General features: G+C 35.7%; 1 protein-coding gene across 5 annotated transcripts; it reads left to right on the top strand.

Moving 5' to 3' along the window:
- The first annotated feature begins 273 nt into the window (after positions 1–273).
- On the top strand, positions 274–23687 carry LOC149841032 (ABC transporter F family member 5-like). 5 transcript variants are annotated; one of them, XM_090003544.1, is made up of 10 exons: positions 274–353; positions 1402–2018; positions 3353–3694; positions 5916–6053; positions 6156–6335; positions 17724–17879; positions 22047–22148; positions 22263–22391; positions 23305–23409; positions 23485–23687. In XM_090003544.1, exons 1-10 carry the CDS (start codon positions 338–340, stop codon positions 23578–23580), a joined length of 1881 nt encoding a protein of 626 aa, XP_089859670.1. In that variant the 5' UTR covers positions 274–337; the 3' UTR covers positions 23581–23687. The 5 variants fall into 5 exon arrangements, with proteins under 5 accessions (XP_089859670.1, XP_089859667.1, XP_089859669.1 ...); XM_090003541.1 differs by lacking the exon at positions 274–353 and adding an exon at positions 598–924 and having other exon boundaries at positions 1027–2018; XM_090003543.1 differs by lacking the exon at positions 274–353 and adding an exon at positions 598–924 and having other exon boundaries at positions 1027–2018; positions 23315–23409.
- Positions 23688–24089: the final 402 nt, after the last annotated feature.

The raw sequence follows: 24089 nt of genomic DNA on the forward strand, positions 1-24089 counted from the left end.
GAAAGAGAGAGAGTTACATATCTTAACTCTGAGTTTTTGAAACATTAGAAGATACCATGTAAGTAAGATTATTTTTTTCAGCCAATAAAAAAAGTCTTTCTTTTAAAAAATTATGTAAAGACTGTTAAGAACAAAACGCAGCAACAAGACCGTTGCATAAAAGTTAATCCCTAAATTCAACAATCAATACTCAATAATTCAATATATTGACTGCACAAAACCTTTAACAATTTCTGAATCTTTTTACAAAGACGCTGGTGGAGCGAGTGGGTGGATGCCGTGATGCACATTGAGCTCTCTTCTTCTTCTTTCCTCAAGTGTGGCTCTGGCCCGTTCAATGCCCCTCAAGGAAGGTTTCATTTTTTTCCTTTTTTATTAATGATTTTAGATGGAAAAGGCGAAAACGAATAGAGTTAGTCTCAGATTAGTATGTTCTTATGTTTTGGTCAGCGATCTTTATGTAACATATTATAATGACTGCCACCACCAAACGATGAAACCAGGTTTGATAATGGTTTCAATTGTACACGACACCCTTTTCCTGCGTGATTGGAAATGAGCCTCTTATATAATGGAAACGGTTTCTTTTGTTTATGAGATGAAAAATTGATGCTTCTAAAACCAGTTTCATACCAGTACCTGATACTGGTACGCCTGAAGCGGGGAAGGAATGGATAGAAGGAGTTTCTGTGCAACTGTGGTTGATATTTGTGCACAGGGGGCAATGAGATCAAGGACATTCAAGACAATTTAGGCAACCTAACCCGCAGCAGGATCATATCATATGCCAGCAAGGTGGCATGCCTATAATTTTCATTGTTTACGAGGGTACTGCACCAGCACCTTGTCTTTTCGAACGTTGATACGTCGACAGACTCGAGATATAAGAGCGAAAGTGAGTGAGTGGCGTCGTGGCGGTGCGAGGTACCGAGTCTCTCTGCAACTCAACCCTGGGTATTGCCCCTCCAAAACCTAGAATTTCTTCACTAAAACCCTAATTCTCAATTGGGTATCCTCCATTTTCAGCAATAATTCGCCCTTCTTCCTTCCTCTCCAGCGTTTTCTTCAGCGCAACTCGTGGTGACGTTCTGCGGAATTTGGAGGGAAGGACAATGATGGACATCGTCTCTTCCTCCAAATTGGCGTGCATTGATCTCAAATCTTCATTTTGCCCCAACCCCAAGTTGTTAGAATGCCGGAAAATCTCACCTAACCATCGGTTTTCTAACAATCGTCGCCTTGTTTTGGCTCAAGCTAGGTTGAAATTCCACGATGGTGGTGTTGTTAGGAGCTCTAAATTCTCCATCAAAGCGAGAAGTCCTAGATTTTCGGCGGTTGCGGTGGAGATAGCTACAACAACCGTGGATGAAGAGCTTACGGATATCGAATCGTTGTTTTCAGGCAATTCGAAGAGCGAAATGCCAACGAAGAAGAGTAATAAGCAGTTGGGTAGTAGTGGGGCTTCTAGCGTTTCTTCCGGGGTTAGATTGGAAAATATAAGCAAGAGTTTTAAGGGTGCTACTGTGCTGAAAGATGTGAGTTGGGAGGTGAAGAAGAGGGAGAAAGTTGGGCTGGTGGGTGTTAATGGTGCCGGGAAGACGACCCAACTGAAGATTATCTCCGGAGAAGAGGAACCGGATTCGGGGAATTTGATTAAGGCAAAGCCCAATATGAAGATTGCATTTTTGACGCAGGAATTCGAGGTCTCGCCCACTAGAACGGTGAAGGAAGAGTTTATGAGCGCATTGAAGGAAGAAATGGAGATCGCTGAGAGGATAGAGAAAGTTCAGAGAGCGTTGGAGAAGTCGGTGGACGATTTGGTGTTGATGGGCAGGCTTTTGGATGAATTGGACTTGCTTCAGAGGCGGGCGGATGCAGTTGATCTTGATGAGGTCGAGGTGAAGATTAATAAGATGATGCCAGAGCTTGGGTTCTCTTCGGAAGATGCTGATCGGTTAGTTGCGTCATTTAGTAGTGGTTGGCAGATGAGGATGTCGCTCGGGAAAATTCTTCTCCAGGTATTTTTCATGGACATTCCTTCTGAATATCTAAGTTCAATTTTGTGGCATCAATGCTCTTGGTAACATAGCTTCAAACTTCACGCTAAAGAAGATATGTATACAGTATAGCTTCAAACTTCACGCTAAAGAAGATATGTATGCAGTAGTTCTTTTTGGCGTAGCATATGCATGCTCCATGTCTCAGGCATATGAATGTAGTCAAAAGTATTTTACTTTACATGAAAGGTATTATAACGGATTGTCTTATATACGTGAAACTTATAATATATTCATCAAATTTGTCTCTTATTGTTGCATACTTTGAACAATTGGGCTGGAGACCCAGTAACACAGTCTGTGATTAGATATTGTGTTTATTTGGGGCCACATTTAATTTCTTGGTTCAGTAAGCAACAAAGAACTGTTGCACGCTTATGAACTGAGGCACACTATAGAGTTATGGCTGCTGGTGCATTTGAAGTATCTTGGATTTGGCACTTCACTCCATCAGAAACATAACTGGTCAATCCCATAGTGTGACAATCATAGTGCCATTGTCATTGTCGCTAATCCAGTTGAGCATTGAAAACTAAAGATATTAATCAACACTTTGTTCGTGAAAAGGTCGAAGACGAAGTGATCCTTGGTTTATGGCAAGTAATCTTCAAGTGCAGATTTATTTACAAACATATTGACTGCTTCACGATATTGGATGCTGAATAGTTAACCATGCATAGTTTGAGGGGGCATGTGAAAGATGTTATCACTTAAGCACCATATTTGTCTTTTATTAGTTGTGGCTGAGCTGTTTTATATGCAGCATAATCAAGAGTATGTACTTGGTCACTGGAGGCTCTCAGCTGTGTGAAGGGTTTGGCTAGCCCATGATTCTATGGTCTTGGTTTTCATATGACCTGTTTGACTTCACTTTGAAGGGTTAATCCTTAGTTTTTATACCATTCTAGGTAGAATTCGGGGAAAACGAGACAATGAAGCTCATGGTTGTTAAAGAAGGTTGATTTGTCGGCACTTAAACTGAATATTTTAAAATTTTATAATGGATTTTATGCTTCTGTTATGGTTATCGGCTGCTAATTTTCGGTGCAGTTTCTTATGTTTTTGCCAAAATGTATATTTTCATGTTGAAAAATAGTAAAATACTAATAACCACTGTTTGTTTGGTTCACATTTTCTTTTTCTTTTTCATGCATCGTCATAATGTAGGTGCTGAAGTACATGCATAACAATGGGACATAAATGAAATAAACAGCTCTCACTCTCCACACCTTAGTTCTTCAAAATCATATTTACAATTTATCTTTGAAATCACATATAACCTTTTCATGCTTCAGGAGCCTGATTTGCTTCTTTTGGATGAACCCACAAATCACCTTGATCTGGACGCAATAGAGTGGCTGGAAGGTTACCTTAATAAGCAAGATGTACCAATGGTTATCATCTCACATGACAGAGCTTTTCTTGATCAGCTATGCACAAAAATTGTGGAGACAGATATGGGTGTTTCTAAGACATATGAAGGAAATTATTCTCAGTATGTCTTGGCAAAAAATGCATGGATGGAAGCTCAGTATGCAGCATGGGAGAAGCAGCAGAAACAAATTGAAAACACAAAGGACATTATTCATCGCCTGAGTGCTGGAGCTAATTCTGGTCGTGCATCAACTGCAGAGAAGGTACTTGCATCTGTTTAAGCTTTAACATCTTCTAGTTGTCTGTTATTTAATATTGGTAGGTTGGTAATGCTTTTTGTTGCTGCTTGCTGCTAGTAATTGAGTGATTGCAACTTCATTCGAAAACTCTTCATAAGCACTTCTACAACATATTGTGTGCTTGATGTTACCTAACCAGTGTTGAGAAATGATGACTTGATGTGCAGTTGTGTATGTCGACCAATTTCGATAGCTATTCAAGTCTAAGGTTGGTGTAGCTCACATGCAAGTGTCTAACTTGTATAACTTGGAATAATTTGGAATTTGGGATGATTGACTGAATCATGCTATGTATAGCGGACCATTCTCTTCAAGTTAAATGATTGCCACCATCTAAGTTGATGTCAATCTCAGAGCAAGAGATCGGGATCCAAACTGGTCCTCATTCATCAACCCTCCTTGAGCCTGTGGAAGAGCACACATAAAACATGATATCTCATGGGTTTCTGAAAGTATCTGAATAGCATATAGTACATAATGCCTATACATGGTCCCCATAATGTCTTCAGATATACTTCCACACACTCCTTAAATTCATGTTCAGATGAACAAAGCAGATTATGGCTGATGAGATAGTAAGATGAAGATAATTCAAGTTAAGAAATTTGATAACGAAAGCCCTAAGGTTTGTATGAGTGCTGTGTTATTTTCATCTGTTAGTGTGTCCTTGCTTGCTGATTTCTTTGCGTTCATGAAAGTATTTTCATATTCAATATATGGATGTAATTCTCAAAAACAAAAAGCTAGCATGGTGGTGGCTGGTAAAAGAGCTGATTCGCTGAATGAACCGAACAGGGGATGCTCGTGACTCAGCTCATTTAATGGTGGATTGAGCTCGTGTTTGTATTTAGCGAGGCCGAGCTTGAACTCGGCCAAACACGATTGGGCCCGTGTAAAAACATTTCATGTTATTTATACAGGGAATATATATATATATATAACACTTAATAAGTCATATTTTATGTATATATTTTCTATGCATCCTTCTCTTTATATATATTTTTTATCTATTCTTCTTTTTATATATTACACTTAAAATATATATTATACATAAAAAATATATATTTTATCTATACAAATTCTCTGAACACCCTGTGCCCGGGCTTGACTCGTTTGAGCTAAACTAGCTGCTCATTCCTCGGTCACCATCTATACAAACCGATCATGAATGAGTTCATGACGAGCTGAACTGAGGTGAGTCACGAGCTGCTCGGTTTGTTTACCAGCCCTAGTGGTATGCAAATGTTTGTGGGAAAGAGAGTATTATGTGTTCTTTTGGAAACTTGAATGAGGAGAAGACAATATAAATGCAAAAGACTTATTCAGGTATACGAAGTATCACATTCGTGAAAGTATTTTTGGATGCAATTTTCTATAATAACAGGCTAGGGTGTTTATACTTAAGTGTTATGTGAAATGAGAAAATGTGACCTGTTCTTTTGAAACCCCAAAGTTGTTTGCATAAGTTATAATTGCCATTAGAGGTTCAGAGGAAGCTACTTTCGAAGCTCTTAACCATAGTTTAAAAACTCGCCGGGTCAACCCGCTGACTCGGTTGACCCAGCCCGGATCACCCAATCACTGGGTCAAAAACGAGTACAAACTTGTTTTGAACAAAACCCGGCCGAGTCATAGACGAGTCAGCCGAGTCATGCATATATATTCGTATATAATATATTATATATAATTACATATATTATATGAAATATAATATAAATATTATGTATATTATATATAAAAATATGATTATACATATATTAATAAAATTATACATTAAATATATTATAAAAATATCATATAATGTATATTATATATAATATATTGATAAAATATTATAATATATACATATATTTATATTTTTTATATAAAATATAAAGTTAACATGACCCGGCCGAGTCACCGAGTTGACCCGGCCGAGTCACAGGTCATTCAAGGACAAGCTGAGTGACGAGTCAATGAGTTTTAAAACCATGCTCTTAACCTATGCCAAATAAGTTTGTTATTCTCCTTTCGGTTTGCAACTTTGCATAAACTTTTATGATGGTGATGGTTTATTACATAATTCCACATGCAAGCTTTTCTATTTTCACTGCTAACCTCTATCGTGTCAGTATTACTGAACCATTACCTGCTATAATAAGCCTCGGTTTTTTGTTTTCCCTCACAATTTTTATATTTGTGACAGAAACTAGAGAAGTTACAAGAAGAACATATTGAGAAGCCATTCCATCGCAAACAAATAAGGATCAGGTTTCCTGAACGTGGGAGAAGTGGGAGGTCAGTGTTAATGGTCAAAGGCCTAGAGTTTGGCTATGATGATAAGGTCAACATATGACTTGCAATACAAACTTACCATGTTGAGTTCTGTTTTAACTTTATTTAGCTTTACTTACTGTTACTCATCCACTGTCTTTCCGTGGTTTAGCTTCTTTTTGACAAAGCAAATCTTTTCATTGAGAGAGGTGAGAAAATTGCCATTATTGGTCCAAATGGATGCGGGAAAAGTACACTGCTGAAACTTATTGTGGGTTATGAGAAGCCAGAGGATGGTGAAATTTCGATTGGGGAGCATAATGTTTTACCAAATTATTTTGAGCAGAACCAGGTATATAGAATGTGAAGAAACTCTGAAACTTTACTTTCATCATGTATGACATTTGTGAATGGTTCAAGATTTTTATTACTGTTTGTCTTGCAGTTGGATTTATGTGCCTTGTCTACTAGGCTCATGTTTATCTACCATCAGATTGTAATAAGATGAGCTCCTATATCACCACCAATGAATACTTCAAAGAGCTCCAACCAAAGTATTGAAAATGGACACTTACAAGAACCAAGAAAGGTTTATACACAAATACCCAAAAAAGGGTATTCAACAAGAGAAAAAATGAATATTATTGATTATGAACCTCACAAAAACTACACATTTTAGAGGGGGCAATGCCCCATATTTATATACAATAGAGGGCAAGAAGGAGAGAGTTGTTGGACTCCCAACGGCTTGGCAAGGAGAGAGTCTTTGAGCCATTGGTAGCCCAACGGCTCTATGAATTTGACTTTAGTTAAACATTGACTAGTCAAATACAACCTAAAAAAGTCCTAAAAAGTAAGAATAAAAAAAGAAAAAATGCTTATACAAATAATACTAAAAGAAAAAATAAGAAAATAGACAACCTTATAATACATTATTTAACACTCCCCCTCAAACTTACTGTTGAATAACCAAAAGTTTGTCTAAGAGAAGAAAAATCTAGGAGTTGCGAGAGGTTTGGTAAAGAAATCTGTCAATTGATATTATGAAGAAACATAAGGAAGATCAATAATGCCGTGTAGAAATTTCTCTCGCACATAGTGACAATCCATCTCAATGTGCTTGATTCGTTCGTGGAATGTTCGATTATTGGCAATGTAACAACAACAAACAACAACAACTACGCCTTCATCCCAAAACAATTGGGGTCAGCGATATGAACCAAAAAAGAAATTCATTTTGGGTCTTCCACATGAATCCTTTTCCTCCAATCATTTCTATCCAACGCCATGTCCTCGGTGAGGTTCAAAGCATTCATATCCTTTCCTATCATCTCCATCCAAGTCTTCCTAGGCCTACCCCGACCTCTTTTAACTAATATATTTTCCCATTTCTCCAACCTTCTAACTGGAGCATCATTAGGCCTTCGCCGAATATGTCCAAACCACCGTAAACGATTCTCTCGCATCTTATTTTCAATGGGTGCAACACCTACCTTCTTACGTATCTCTTCGTTCTGAATCTTATCTTTTATTGTATTTCCACACATCCATCTAAGCATCCGCATCTCAGCTACACTCATTTTTTGAATATGATGTCTCTTGGCAGCCCAACATTCCGTACCATATAGTAAAGCGGGTCTAATAGTCGTCCTATAAAACTTTCCCTTCAACCGCAATGGCATTCTACGATCGCACAGCACTCCAGTAGCACTTTTCCATTTCATCCACCCAACCTTTATCCTATGATTTACATCTCCATCAATTTCTCCATACTTTTGAATGATGGATCCCAAATATTTGAAATAATCATTCACCGGTATATCTTGCTCACCAAGCTTCACTACACTCCCATCACTACTTCGTTGCTTACTAAACCGACATTCCATATATTCAGTCTTACTCTTACTCAACTTAAAACCTCTAGCTTCCAATGTCTGTCTCCATAATTCTAACTTAGCATTAACCCCAGCTCTAGACTCATCAATCAAAACAATATCATCAGCAAACAACATACACCACGGTACATTTTCTTGAATTGATCTCGTAAGCTCATCCATCACTATCGCAAATAGGAAAGGACTTAAAGCAGATCCTTGATGTAACCCAACCGTTATCGGAAAATTGGTTGTCACCCCTCCACAAGTGCGGACATTGGTTACTACTCCTTCATACATATCTTTAATTATACTAATGTACTTGAGAGAAACACCTTTCTTCATCATTGTCCACCAGAGAACGTCCCTAGGTACTCTATCGTATGCCTTCTCTAAATCAATAAAAACCATATGCAAATCTTTGTTCCTCTCTCTATATCTTTCAATAAGTTGTCTAAGAAGATGTATAGCTTCCATAGTTGATCTTCCAGGCATAAAACCAAATTGATTCTCCGATATCATGACAACCTTCCTCAACCTAGACTCAATCACCCTCTCCCAAAGTTTCATAGTATGACTCATGAGTTTTATACCACGATAGTTTGTGCAATCTTGTATATCACCCTTATTCTTATATAAAGGCACCAAAGTACTCTTCCTCCACTCATTAGGCATCTTATTTGTTCGCCAAATCAAGTTAAAAAGATTTGTCAACCATTCTAAACCTTTCTCTCCCAAGCATTTCCAAGCCTCGATAGGTATACCATCTGGGCCAACTGCCCTTCTTGATTTCATTTTCTTCAAAGCCTCTGCAATTTCTTTCTTTTGAATCTTGCGCATGAAGTCACGATTTATCTCATGAAAAGGAATGGAGAAGTCTCCAAGATCTTGAGCATGACTATCATTAAATAGCTTATCAAAATAATCTTTCCATCTCTCCTTAATCTCCTAATCTTTGACTAAAACCCTTTGCGTTTCATCTTTGATACATCTAACCATACCCAAATCCTTCGATTTCCTATCTCTCATCTTTGCAAGCCTATAAATATCCTTCTCGCCTTCTTTGGTATCCAACTTGTCATAAACCTCCTTATATACCTTAGCCCTCGCGTTTCGAACAACTTTTTTAGCTTCCTTCTTTGCTATCATATACTTCTCCAAATTCTCATTATCACGACTCTTACTTAGATTTCTATAACACTCTCTTTTAACCTTAATAGCTAATTTGACATCCTCGTTCCACCATGATGTATCCTTACCTAGTGGTGCACCGCCTTTAGACTCACCCAATACCTCTTTAGCTACTTTTCTCATACCACCCGCTATCTTATTCCACATTGATTCTGAATCCTCCTCGAGACACCAATCAACTTCCTTAACTACCTGCTCTACAAACATTCTTTGTTTAGCTCCTTTCAGTGCCCACCACTTAATTCTAGGATCTATCTTATGTCTATCCCTTTTGCGGCATTGTCTAATTCTAAGATCTAAAATTAAGACTCTATGTTGTGTAGCTACACTTTCTCCTGGTATAACCTTACAATCGATGCAACAACCCCTATCTCTCTTTCTAAGTAGGAAAAAATCTATCTGACTCGTATTAACCCCACTTTTAAATGTTACTAGGTGAGACTCCCTCTTCCTAAACCAAGTGTTTGCTAAGATCATATCATAGGACAAACAAAAATCTAAAATCCTTTCTCCACTTTCATTTCTTTCTCCTATACCATAGCCTCCATGGATATTCTCAAATCCATCCCTACTAATGCCTACATGTCCATTAAGGTCACCGCCGATGAAAAGCTTTTCTCCATAAGATGTCTCTTGTACTACTCCATCTAAATCTTCCCAAAATTGATGCTTAATGGAATCATCTAAACCTACTTGAGGTGCATAAACACTAATAATATTAATAATATCCGTACCTAATACTAATTTAATAAGTAAAATTCTATCACCCTTCCTACGGACCTCAACTACATTATCTATAAACTAACGACTCATAGCAATCCCTACTCCATTCCTATTCCTATTTATTCCTGTATACCAAATCTTATATCCCCAAGGTTCTATCACTTTAGCTTTCTCACCTACCCATTTGGTCTCTTGAAGACATAAAATATCAATCTTTCTCCTACACATAACATCTACTAACTCTACCAACTTACCAGTTAAAGACCCTATGTTCCAAGTGGCTAACCTAATTTTATGGTCTTGGACTAACTTCTTTACCCCCACCCGTCCAACAAAGTGAGGGAACCCTTGCCTATTTGACACCACACCCGGGCGCCGGTGTGACGCGTCGCTTCTGGGCGACGACCTAGCAACCCTTGCACATTTATCACTGCCTCCGGCCTAGAGAGTACAGCGCGTCACTCAGTAGGGAACGCCCCAACGAAATTCTCATATTGGTTCATTTTCATAGGATATGACAAAGTTTTTATGCTAGCTGTCACAGGCCTACCGCAACCCTCCTCCTTTATCCGGGCTTGGGACCGGCAGTGTATAACTACACAGGCGGAGTTGATTATTGGCAATGTAAATATAATTTTTATTGTCGCAGCATAGTTGTGATGCCCCTGTACTCTGAACACCCATGTTATGCAACATCTTCCTTAGTCAAAGTACTTTCATATTGGTTGTAGTCATGACTCTGTATTCTGTTTGAGTTGATGAGAGAGAGACTTTCTGTTGCTTCTTGCACTTCCAAGAAATTAATGATTCACCTAAAAATACATAGAAACCAGTAGTTGAGTGTCGGTTATTTGGATCTCCTCTTCAATTTGCATCAGTATAAGCAATTAAATCTAAGGAGGAAGAAACAAACGAGAAAAGTCCTCGAAAAACAGAGGTTTTAATATATCTAATAATACATAAAACAACTCACATATGAACAGTGGTATGAGCATACTGAAATTGGCTTGCTGTGTGAACGACATGTGCAATGTCAGGTCTTGTAATTGAGAGATAAGACAATGTCCCGACAAGTTGTCTGTAAGGTGTTGGATTTTCAAGTAGTTATTCATCATCAATCTTCATTTTGACATTTATAACTTCGGGAGTGTCGACTTTTTTCTCATTGGAGATATCAGACCTGTCAACAATATCTACAACAAACTTAGACTGAGTCCGCAAATAACCTCTAGAAAACTAAGCAACTTCTATACTAAGATTTTTTTTTTTAAAAACCCAAATCACTCATTTCAAAGTGTATTTTGAGAAGTTTTTTAATATTTTCAACTCTCTGCTTATCACTTCCAATGATGATCATGTCGTCTACATTAGAGGACAAAGATAATAATACTTGCATCCAAAATCTTAACAAACAAAGTTGTATTAATAAGAAAAGATTGAAAACCAAAATCGAGCATAACTTGACTAAATTTGTCATTACCAAGCTTTGGTGGCTTGTTTAAGACCATACAGAACCTTATTTAAACGAAGAGCCTTTCCTTTAAGAATATTAATGCCAGGTGGCAGTTTCATATACACTTCTTCAACTAAGCTTTGAGAAACACATTTTTGACATCCATTTGATATATAAGCCATTTCTTTACAGAGGCAAGAGCTACTAAGGTCCTAACTGTTGTCATTCTACCAACTGGAGCAAAAGTCTCTTTATAGTCTATTCCATACTATTGAGAATAGCCCTTGACAACTAATCTGGCCTTATACCTTTCAGGAGTTCTGTCACTCTTGGTTTTAACTTTGTACACCCATCGACAACCTATAGGCTTTTTGCCTGGTGGAATATCTTGAATAGTCCAGGTATTCACCTTTTTTAAGACATTTAATTCGGCTGTCATTGCTTCTATCCATTCAAAATGTTCCTTTGCTGCAGCATAGTTAGAAGGTTCTATGTAGGAATATATTAATACGATGTAGGCTTGATACTTAGGTGAAAAATACTCATAAGAAACAAAAATTTTATGAACTTTTGACACTCTAAATGACTTTTTTGTTTATATTTCTTCTTGTTCTTCATTACTAGTATATTTTTTGAGAGCACATGGTTGTTCTAAATTACCCCACCTAGAGTATTGAATACAATCTTGATTATCATGAAATGACTCTGTACTTATTATGCCATTTTTATCTTCTTGGCTTTCATCAATATCACACTCATCAACCTTTGTAACTAAATCTAATAAAAAAGAATACTCATTTATTTCCTTAGAGTTCGCACTTTTAAAAAAATTTCATTTTTCAAAAAAGATATATTTCTTGACACATATAACTTTTTAGTTTTAAAATTAAAACATCTGTAGCCTTTTTGATAATTTACGTATCCTAGAAAAACACAAGAAATAACACGAGAGAATTTGTCATTTTTGTCAGAAAAAATAAAACACTTGCATCCAAAACCTAGAATAATATGGAATTTGTTTGAAAAGTTTTCCAGCAGGAGATATATTTTTCAAAGAAGAAGATGGCATTCTGTTAATAAGATAAATTGCAGTTAGAGTGGCTTCAGCCCAAAAAACTTTAGGTACTTGATTTGTAATAAGTAGAGTTTTTGTTGTTTCTATAATATGTTTATGCTTTTTTTCAGCTAAACCATTTTGTTGAGGGGTATAGGGACATGATCTTTGATGTGTGATACCATATAAATTTAGATAATCTTTAAATTCTTATGAAAAAAACTCTCTCCCCTGAATCAATACAAAAGATAAAAATATCATTCTTAAATTAATTTTTGACTAGATTATGAAATATTTAAAAGTGTGGGAAAACTTCAGATTTATGCTTAAGAAAATAGATCCAAGTATGTCTTGTAAAATCGTCTACAAAAATTAAATAATACATAAAATCACCTTTTGATATAACAGGTGCTGACTGACGATTCTGCACTCGACAACCACGAGAGGAGAAGGAAACATTACATCCATAGTTAGATAATTAAGAAACAAACAAAAGATTTAGGTTAAGTTTATGAATATATCTAATTTGTGGAATACAAAATCTTTTTGAGTTTTGAGAAATATTTTCAAAACTTCTTATTCTTTTTATCTCAAGAGATGTTTCATCAGCAGTAAAAACATTTGACCCACTTGAGTTATGACATTCAGATAACATATCAATATTTGGCCTCATATGAAAAGAGGCACCTGAGATTTACCAAGATCGGAGATGCCGAAAGAAGAGACTGCAACTCCAATGGATGAAGATGCTCATTTAAGTAGAGGTTGAAGTGCTTTCACTAATTGAGTTAAGGACATGCTTCCAATGAATGGTTCTCTCGATTCTTGTGGAGGTCCCACAGAGGCAACCTTCTTCTCATAGGGCTTCTTTAATTTCGGATAATATGTTTTCACATGTCCCAGTTCATGGCAATAGTAACAAATGACTTTCTTTTTTTCAAACTCATTTTCTTGTTTCTCATCATTTGTCTTCCCATAGTGTGGAGGTTTGTAGGTACAAACATAATTTTTCGGTCTAAATACGACTAGGACCGAGTCATCATCACACTTGAAGATTTTCTTTTTAAGCCTATTTTCCTCCATGTTTAATTCTTCTATCGTGTCTTCTATTGAAGGCACTTTCTCTCGATGAAGGAGAACAAATTTACTTGATTCAAACTTCAATCTCAATCCATTAATAAATTAGAAAAAATACTCTGTATTTATTTGATTTTAACGAAGTTCTATGTCTTCCGAACAATGTCATTTTGGTTTAAGAAGAGCCAACTCTTCCCATAATTCGGACAAGCTATTATATAGTATTATCTAATGCTCTTGTCCCCTTGAATCATATTTCGTACTTTATCTTATAAATTGCACACATGTGCAATATCTTTAAGAGAGTACATTCTCTTAAGATAGTCTCATGCATTGTTTGCATGTTCAAATTTCGCGAGACTTGAACACTTTTTGATATCAACACTACTAATGAGCCAAGACATGATCTTGGCATGTCTCATTCTCCATGCCTTTCACTTTTTTTCGTAAGAGATGATGACCTTATTTTTCTCAACCTCCGTAAGAGGTATATATTTTTTTCACCTTCTACCTTTGTAAGGATTAGTTTGGGTTTCGGATTGGTTCCATCTACTAATCTCCACAATCCCTTTCCCCATATAAGGTGCTTCATAATTGAAGCCCATGTTACATAGTTGGAATCATTGAGCTTAATAGGTTTAATGGTGACATTATCATTGTCATCTATTTTACAAGGTTTGAGAAGGGAAAAAGAAAATAAGAAGAGTGGAGAAGAAGAAGAAAAGAGAATAAAGTGAAGAGAACGAGTACTCCACCACCAGTAAAAGGTATGAACACTTCTTCAATCTTTTACACGACCGCGATCTCACACGCACTTGAATAGGAATTGCAAAAGAGCTTCACATTTTTTTCAAATTTTGAATGGCATGTTTCCCGATGTACTAAAAGCAAAACCTAGCTTGATCACCAAGCTTTGATACCATGTAAGAAGATGAGCTCCTAGATCATCACACCAACAAATACTTCAAAGAGCTCCAACCAAAGTATCGAAAATGGACACTCTCAAGAACCAATAAAGGTTCATACACAAATACCTAAAAAAGAGTATTCAACAACAAGAGAAAAAATGAATATTATTGATTATGAACCACACAAAAACTACACATTTTAGATGGGGCAATGTCCCATATTTATATACAATAGAGGGCAAGAAGGAGAGAGTCGTAGAGCCATTAGGAGCCCAACGACTCTATGTATTTGACTTTAGTCAAACATTGGCTAGTCAAATACAGCCTAAAAAAGTCCTAAAAAGTAAGAATAAAAAAAGGAAAAATACCTATACAAATAATACTAAAAGAAAAAATAAGAAAATAGCTAGCCTTATAATACATTATTTAACACAGATTACACACTCACTATATCAATTAACCTTATCTATCTACGACATTGTTCCTCACTAGATATGCGTTTGGTCTATTTGGATGTGCCAATATGAGTTTACTTGTACTGTGTTTAAATTTATTAGCTTTTGGTTCTGGGTTTGTCTCCAAGCAAATCATGAAGGATATTTTAAATATGTATGTTTTGTGTTTGTACACCTGGCATTTTATCACTTACTCTTGTGCATTAAATTTTATTTTTTTTCATTTATTTAAGAGCTGTTTATTCAGTTAATGTCTCTTTTCAGTAATTTGTCTTACATTATTTGCAGTCCTAGTTTAGCTTATGTATGAAATATCATGTATTTACTATCTTTTGGCATGGCTTGAAGAATCTGGTAAGCAATTCTGGAAACGATAATGTCTTTACATTTTGGGATCTATTGGTTGATGTTCATGTCTCCTATTTAATTTTATTTTGATTTTAAGGGTGTAAAAATGCTACATATATCTTTAAAAAGTCAGTCTCCTAAACAATGAAAGTTATGCTGTCATTCAGACTTCTGCATTTGGATATAAATGAGACATGTCTGCTTATTAGAGTATCATTATTTTCATTATGTCTTTTGATATGTATGATGGGGCATTAGGTGCGTGCACATGTAATGTTTCTTTTATTGAAAACACTGTATGACAAAAATCAGTCCATATATCAGAAAAAATAATTTATTCTATTTTGTATGACCATTTTATTCAGTTTAAACAAGACTATGAGCTATTTGAATGACATATATGGATAATTCTTTCTTCATCATGTTTCTATTTTTTGAGTTGGAGGGTATGTTGTCCCTTGGTCACCATTCATCATGTTATTCGACATTAAGGTCTTTGTTTTCCCTTAGTAATGTAATCCAGGCCCTAGATATGATATGATAGTTGGAATCTAACAAGGGTATAAGCCAAGGTGGCATATGTTTAATGGCTGGCTTTTGTCATGTCTAATGCCTTTAAATAAGACAATATAAACATGGTAAATGATGGAGAAATTGATGGAGATGTAAACCATAGGATAAAGGTTGGGTGGATGAAATGGAAAAGTGCAACTGATCGTAGAATGCCATTGCGGTTGAAGGGAAAGTTTTATAGGACGACAATTAGGCCCGCTTTATTATATGGTACGGAATGCTGGGCGGCCAAGAGACATCATATTCAAAAAATGAATGTAGCTGAGATGCGTATGCTTCGATGGATGTGTGGAAATACAATACGTAAGAAGGTAGGCATTCCATCCATTGAAAATAAGATGAGAGAAAATCATTTACGGTGGTTTGGACATATTCGGCGAAGGCCTAATGATGCTCCAGTTAGAAGGTTGGACAAATGAAAAAATATATTAGTCAAAAGAGGTCTAGGTAGGCCGAAGAAGACTTGGATGGAGATGATAGGAAAGGATATGAATGCTTTGAACCTCACCGAGGACATGGCATTGAATAAAAATGATTGGAGGAGAAGGATTCATGTGGAGGACCCAGAATGGTTTTCTTTTTTGGTTCATATCGCCGACCCCAATTGCTTTGGGATGAAGGTGTAGTTGTTGTTGTTGTTGTTGCTGTTGTAAACATGGTAAATGGAAGACATCAATCTATCAAATTTGGTGTTTGTGCCATGTGAACTTGCAAGTTTCCATCATTGTGGTTTCAGGAAAACTTATGGTTAAAACTTAAAACCATACCAATAAGTAGTATTTATGAGTGGTCTTGCTTGTTGTGGAGCAGTCAAGCAGACTAGACGAGTTTTTTTTGGAGAAAGCAAAAAAAGATCTGAGAACTTGTACTTTCTAATCACTGATTATTTTTCTGCATAAATGGTAGTGTAGTGAAATCTTGACTTAGTATGTGATAGACGAGACTTACTCATACAGGTTGCCTAGGTGTAGGGTGTGGACTTGGCAAGGGCTGGGCATCGCAATCTACAAATATCACAGAAATTGAACATAAGAAAGCCTTAAAAAATTATGATTTAATGAGAATATGATCATACATTGACATGGAACCATCTAAAGATCAAATAGATAGATTTGTCCCTTTTGTCTAGGGGAGATATGCAAACTAGGCAAGCTGAGTAAATATAACCTTGATATTATCGACATAGGAGAGAGATAGGCGAACTTGGCTGGTTGAGTAGTCTACCAAGGATCCAAACAACTAGGCATTCCCTAATTTTGCATTTGGTGGCATTGCTGATCTGATTCCTTTTCTGGTGAGATTTTACATGTACATCTATAGATTTTAAGATTGTGTTTTTTTTTAAAAAAATTATTCAAAATGTCAAGAACTTTCCATGTTTAATTTGTTTGGGCGTTCGCTGTTGACATCATTCTTTCCTTTTTATTCTGTAACTACTTTTACACAAGTAAAACTGAACTTTTCATGAAATTTTATTATTATTTCACATGATATTGGGTTCAAGCAAACATAATTCATCTAGTAGTCCTAGTTTCAGTGCTTTCTGACACTTAGTGATACATGTATTTAGCTGTTCCTCCCACATTGATCCATAGGCAAAATCACTATTTGTACCTTCACACATCTTTCATACTTTATCGTAAATGTTCCAGAGGATTGATATATAAGGATTGGAATACAGCAGGAGAGAAGAAACATGTACTAAACCCACCCTGTCCCTTACCTGATCACACACCACACATACATACTCACATATGCAACGTTTACATGTGTCAACAGTTATATATTTATATGTTATATATTTATTTATATTTATATTTATATTTATATTTATATTTATATTTATATTTACTTATATGTTTATCTCAGGCATTATCGTATGCATTTCTTGTCAGCATCCAAGATATTATGTTCTCATTCTGTTGGAGTTCTCTGAGATGCATTTGTTACATTTACATAATTGATTTCTGCTTTTAAATTGTCTATTAACATGCTTGGTCTTATCATAGGTTGCATTATAGTTGCAATCAACTTTTCATGGCATCATTCATGGTTTAGTTAATCTTCTTGCACATCTTCATCAGGCAGAAGCTCTAGACTTGGAAAAAACAGTGCTTGAGACTGTAGAAGAAGTTGCTGAAGACTGGAGAATTGATGACATAAAGGGACTCCTCGGTCGATGCAATTTCAAATCAGACATGCTTGATAGAAAAGTCTCATTTTTGAGTGGTGGTGAGAAGGTAAAAGGATTGTTTCAGCATGATATTCCATTTTCTTGGAGTGTCATTTATGTTTCTTTTAGCACAGGTTTTACTACATTACTGGTAGTTTGGAAATCACTAATAGTTGATCCTTCTTCTTCTTGAGTCTTGTCTTTTCTTTTCTCTTGAAAATGAGGGAAGAATTATCTTAGTGCTTAGCACCTATTATTAATGTGCTTTGCATATGTTTTGCTATGGACATTCTAAAATTTCAAACTTTAAGTATTAGTTTTTTCTCCTAAAAAATCAAACACTGCTGTGGCGTGCCTAAATTTAAGCGAAGCATAGAAATTCTGAAATTTTTTTACCACTATGATGCTCTTCTAAAATTGGATTATTTTTCTTGACCTTTTCCATCATCATCGAAGGCCACCAATAGTGTTTCCTTCACTCCTCATGCTGCATGCATTTCAGTTGCAGTGGAGATGTGAGGTCTTGGTTTTCTTTCACTTAAAATGCACCTGAGTAACATACCCCATACCCATATCCATGTGATGTAAAGAGAAACAGTGGGTCTTGTATTCTGGAAACCTGAAATAAGTTGAAATCTTGGATTTGTATATTATATAAAAGAAACACTTCTAACTCTTGCTCTTATGATTTTTAGCTTCAGGAAATGTAAAATTTAGAGCAGGAAGCACTCATCTCATATATTTCTATGATAGATTTGTCAATTGGAATTTGGGACTACTGGAATATGAATATGACATGTTTCATCTCATCTAGCTTTATCCTGACTTGATAGTAACTGGAGTTGTACCAATCTGAATCTGCCTCATAAGCTTAATCAATTCAGCTAGGCATGGTTGAAGTGCTAGTCAGAGCCATAGTCATAGATTTGGGCGATATTTTCAGAATATCATGATAATATCACCGTAAAATCAGCAATCAATGCTGAAGGTAAAATATAACGACATTTTGAAAATATTGGAAATTTAAATATATTGTGATATTCTCATGATAATATTGTGATATTCTCGTGATAATATCATGATATTATCTGTTATTTTTACTTTTTATTTTTATTTTCTACATCTTAGATATGTTTTTCTTCTCTTTTACATTTTATTTATTTCTTTTATTATGTGTATTTTATTATCTAAACATATTATTTTTTTATATATTTTTAATTTTTTAAGCCTCAAGATTTTCCCAAGATTTATTAACCTAACCTATATTACCTTCAGAAATGTCTAAATTGGAAGGTTCTCCTATGTGCACTTCTTCATTTAAATTTCCATTAATAAAAACATTTTTTACGTCCACTTAGTAAACGAGCTAGTTTTTATTATAGGCTATAACTAATAAGGTTCTAACAGTAGTCTTGCGAGCTATTGAGTCTGAGGTTTCTTCATAATCTATTATTCCCTACTCCTGTGAATATCCTTTGCAACTAACCTAGCTTTCTTTCTTTCAAGTTGGTCCATGGAAATCTAGGATTTTGGCAGGTCGTGAGGCCCACAACAACCTTCTCAGATGGTCAATTTATCTCTGGACAACACTATATTGGATAAGGATCAAGTCTAACAACAACATGATCCAAATGATAATTGGATCTAGATCAGGTCCATGATCTAAATAATAATTGGATCTAGATTGGATCCATAATCCAAATGACAATTGGATCCAGATCAGGTCCAAGCGACCATTCAGGTCTGATCTGGATCTGGAAACGGATGTGAGGGGAAACGATTTGAGAAGTGAGTGGGAAGTGTGTTTTCCCCACGCTTCAAAAGTGTGCTTCCCCCCTTATGAAGGAGCTTCACCTGCACATACAGACACTATTGTAATATTATTTAATAACTTTTTAATAGTTTTAATGATATTTTAACAAAACACTTTTTAGATGTTAAAATATAAAAAATTTGTTTTCTGTTGATTAAAAACTTAAAAATCCATATCCTCTTGTCTTATTTTAAAAAAATGCTTTGAACTTGTGTATAAAAAAAGATTTTTTTATTGATTAAAAACTTAAAAAATCCATGTTCTCATGTCTTATTTTACTGAATCTTTTGAACTTTATGTAGAAATTGTGTTGTTATAATACATCCTTGACTATGGTCATTGAATGTATTATATAATAATCTATATTTAAATTCAGGTGAAGAATAAAACATATTTTTGTGCTTTTATAGAGTTTAAAATGAAATTAACTCTCAATATATCCTGACTATGGCCATTGGTATATATTTTGAGCCAATTTTAAGTTAAACTCTAATAAAAGAAAGAAATATTTGAAAATATGATGATTTTTGAAAAGAATCCAGTGTGGATCCAGTGTTATTTTATAAAAGATAAAAATACTAAGTCTTGTTTACATCCCGACTATGGCCGTTGATGTAAATCATCAACTTAGGATTAATTTACCTCTTACGAAATGATGCACGTGCCATTCGTGTTTCACCATTATGAGATTTTGAAAAAATAAAGGTAAAAAGCATGAAAACAAGCAATTTATGACATTTACAATGTTCATTCATTCTAATCTAATAGCTGGAAATATAGAGATTTTCATTATATCTAGCTATTACAAGTTTTGAAATTGAAATTAAGAAGGAATTTTAACATTTTACATAGGTTTCTTGCAAAAGACAGAGTTAGCAAAAAATGGAGAACTTAGAGATATTATACCTAAGCTCATTGCATAGAGTTCACTATGATGAAGATGTGGGTTGATGAACTAACTGAATGCTCCTGTAAGAATGATAGTGGATATATATGAAGAAGAGAGAAATGAAACATTGCTAGAACATAACCCTGTGTGGATGTTATTAACCTACACCACTATTTACTTAGGTATTGACTAACGAAAGTTATTATCTACAAGATGCAATAATGAATTACAAACATCACAAATCCATAATTACATGTATATTATATAGAAAATATAGACAAAAGAAGCTTAACAGGGATATGCTCTGGAATGCGCAGGTGGCTGATGCATTTAAGAATACAGCTTAGTGCAAGTGTGGGTAAGTATGGAGATGTTGTAGTGGTAGCCATAACTGCCATGGTTGTTGGGGTTATGCTGAATGCAGTGAAGCTGTTATAAAAACAAATGATGTGCAAACTTAAAGCTTAGAGGAAAACATGAAAGTGTTGTGGGGTGTAGCTGTTGGTGGTATACTGTAAAAGGAAACCTTCAGTGATGTACTGTAGGAAGGTGTGAGTATTAGTATGAGTATTAGTATTAGTATTATAACAATGTAGCAATTTTAAACAGTTTGCTTATTATATAAATGATAAAAATACAATATGTAAAATCAGATTGATGAAAAACTCAATCACTAGAGAAGGAATGCTGTCAATTATCATCAATTCTAGGTTTTGAACTTTTCTTTAGACGGTCACCCTATATATATAGAGAGAGAAAGAAAGAAATTGGTAGCTTCTGACACGTTGGGTGCGAAATGATACGTGCTAAATGGGTTTTTCTACCTTTTTAGTGTTTTATTTCGCATTTTTTACCCCATGAATGTGTTGGGCATTGTTGATTTACAAGAAATCTATACCGGCATCATGTGTTTTCGATGGAAAAATGATATTTAGAGCCTAAAAAAATTACAAAGATTTTGGACCATTGATTTTTTGAACCTTATAAAAACCCAACCATGTCTCAGAGTCGAACACTTCAAGAGCTTATCCCTATAAAATCAAATACATAGATCACATTTATATTGTCAAAATTTTAAAATAAAATAAGAAAAGGTTAAAATACTTATTTAACATGTTCATTTTGCACCTAAGAGCAGCTACAAATCACTCGTATAGATAAATTGGTAGCTGCTGACATGTTAGTATTGGCTACTAATGAAGGTACACAACTAATAAGCTATAAATCATAGTATCAACTCGATTTTACCACATAGATGTGTTCAACATGGTTTGTTTAGGTCAACAAAGAGATTCAAGTTCAGCATTTTTCTTAACAGTCAAACTTGCTTTTAGGAAAACCTGAGTTTCAAACACAGAAAGGAAAGCCAGTTGCTTTTAGGGCTGAATTTAGAATTTTCACCTGTCCATATCATGATCTGCTTGTTCCTTGGAATAATAGCTTATATCTGTCTTTACTTTTTGGAAGGTATTCTTGGATCTTCTTCCGTTTCCCATATTCTGCATTCTCTGATTCTTGCCTTTGTTTTTTAGGCACGACTTGCTTTTTGTAAATTTATGGTAAAGCCATCAACTTTGCTTGTCTTGGATGAACCAACCAACCATCTTGACATACCGTCAAAAGAGATGCTTGAGGTAAAGTTTATCACATCTTTTCACATGGATTGTCTGTTTTTTATCATCTTCCAAGTTTTGGATATAAATCAGCTTAACTTAAATTTTTTTTTGGTGCTTCCTTGATTCCTATAGGAGGCAATAATGGAATACAAGGGCACTGTGATTACAGTTTCCCATGACCGATATTTTATAAAGCAGATAGTTAATAGAGTAATAGAGGTCAATGACAGAAAACTGCAAGACTATGCAGGGGATTACAATGTAAGTGCATTCTGTCACCTGTTGGCTTTGCCTCTTTCTGGCTTATCATCCATGACTGTCAATAATATGTTTTGCTTTTTCTATTGCAGACCTTTTGTGTAAAAAATGTATTATAATCATGTTACATTGGTGACATGTAGGGTGTGTTTGTGTGGCACAGAAAAGGTGTCATTCCCGTGGTAAATGATACCTTTCTGTGGCATCCATATACCTACAATGTGTTTTTTCTCAGGGAAAGGAACCAACCTACCCCAATTAAAATATTTGCTCAGCCACCAGTTTTCAGTGGAAACAAAGTCTGATGGTTGGGTAGGTTGGTTTTGAATGCGTTCAAACCGTTTCTATGTTAATACTTTGGCTGCGATAGCATAATTCGCCGTGTTACCGGCATCATGCAATAGCACTGAATTAAAGGCTACATTCTTTTTTCAAGATATGAAGCCTCGCTAATATTTTTTTTGTAGTTTGTACCTAAATTTATTTCCCCATGATGAAAAGGTATAGAGCTTGTTCTTCCTAGACAAACTATATGGAGAAGAATCGGAGTCATCAATTGTGCACAAGCTTTTACAACTAAGTTTCGTTTGACGTCAGGATATTGCGACCATGTTAGGACTCTGTAAAATAGTGGAAGAAACCCATGGAGTTGTCAAAATTGGATTACCATTTGAATTCGGATGCTCTTCTACAGAACCCTGTTCCAGAAACAAATGTACCTATGGATTGCAGAACATGAGATCTGGATGAAGAAATTTGAAAGATTGTAGTTCCAGACAAAACTGAAAAAGAAAAGGGCCAATTTATTTCTCGGCACCTTTTAGGCCTTCATTAGATCACATTTTTGCATGGTGCATATTTTCAGCTGATCTAACATGTTCATTAACATAAACTGATTTTGTACTCGTCATTGCAGTATTATCTAGAAAAAAACCTTGAGGCCAGAGAACGGGAACTTACACGCCAATCCGAGCTGGAGGAGAAGGCGCCTAAGGTGAAGGCAACATCTAAGATGTCCAAGGTACATTTGCTGGCCACAGCCTGCCTGAGAATAAATGTGTATGCAATGTTTAACATATGACATGAAAAACTGCAGGCTGAAAAGGAAGCGAGGAAGAAACAGAGAATGCTGGCGTTTCAGCAGGCAAAAGCGAAATCAAAGGGACTTAAGAATGCAAAACGGTGGAACTAGACACACTATCTGATGCAATACTCGATTCTTTCTTTTGTAATTATCACTTCCCTGTATATACGTGTTGTAAAGTTGCATCAATGGCAAAATTGGAAAGTAATTTTTTTTTGGGGATCCTTTTAGGACGTGGATATTTGGTTGTCCACATTAATGCTTGACAATTGTTACATTTAGTTGTTAACCACATGTTAGATTTACTAGCTGTGGCCAAGCCATGACTATTCAAGTAACTCCATGGGATTCGAACTTGAGAGCCAGCGGTGCAGACAGAATTGGATATAGTCGGCCAGCATATTATTTTTGGATTCAGATCCTAAGATCTGAATTTGCATTCTTGTCGGAGATTGGCTTAATTGGCTACGCTATCCCTGCCTTCCCGGGCACCAAAACCCTGGAATTGTGTAATGGGTGGGCTCTGTTATCACTGCTGGGTGGTGTCATGGTGGCTTACTGACAGGGGCACCGCCTGGAGGAACGGCCGGAACTCTCGTGCAGCCGTTCCCATCCCG

This window comes from Nuphar pumila, chromosome 4, assembly GCF_984573655.1.
Source record: "Nuphar pumila chromosome 4, dmNupPumi1.hap1.1, whole genome shotgun sequence".
Taxonomy (NCBI): Eukaryota; Viridiplantae; Streptophyta; class Magnoliopsida; order Nymphaeales; family Nymphaeaceae; genus Nuphar; species Nuphar pumila.

Coding starts and splice junctions, on each gene's coding strand:
- LOC149841032 (XM_090003541.1), top strand. CDS start 1,113: ATGATGGACATCGTCTCTTCCTCCAAATTGGCGTGCATTGATCTCAAA. Junction 6,054..6,155: donor AGTTTGGCTATGATGATAAG/GTCAACATATGA, acceptor TCCGTGGTTTAG/CTTCTTTTTGACAAAGCAAA. Junction 22,149..22,262: donor CGTCAAAAGAGATGCTTGAG/GTAAAGTTTATC, acceptor TGATTCCTATAG/GAGGCAATAATGGAATACAA.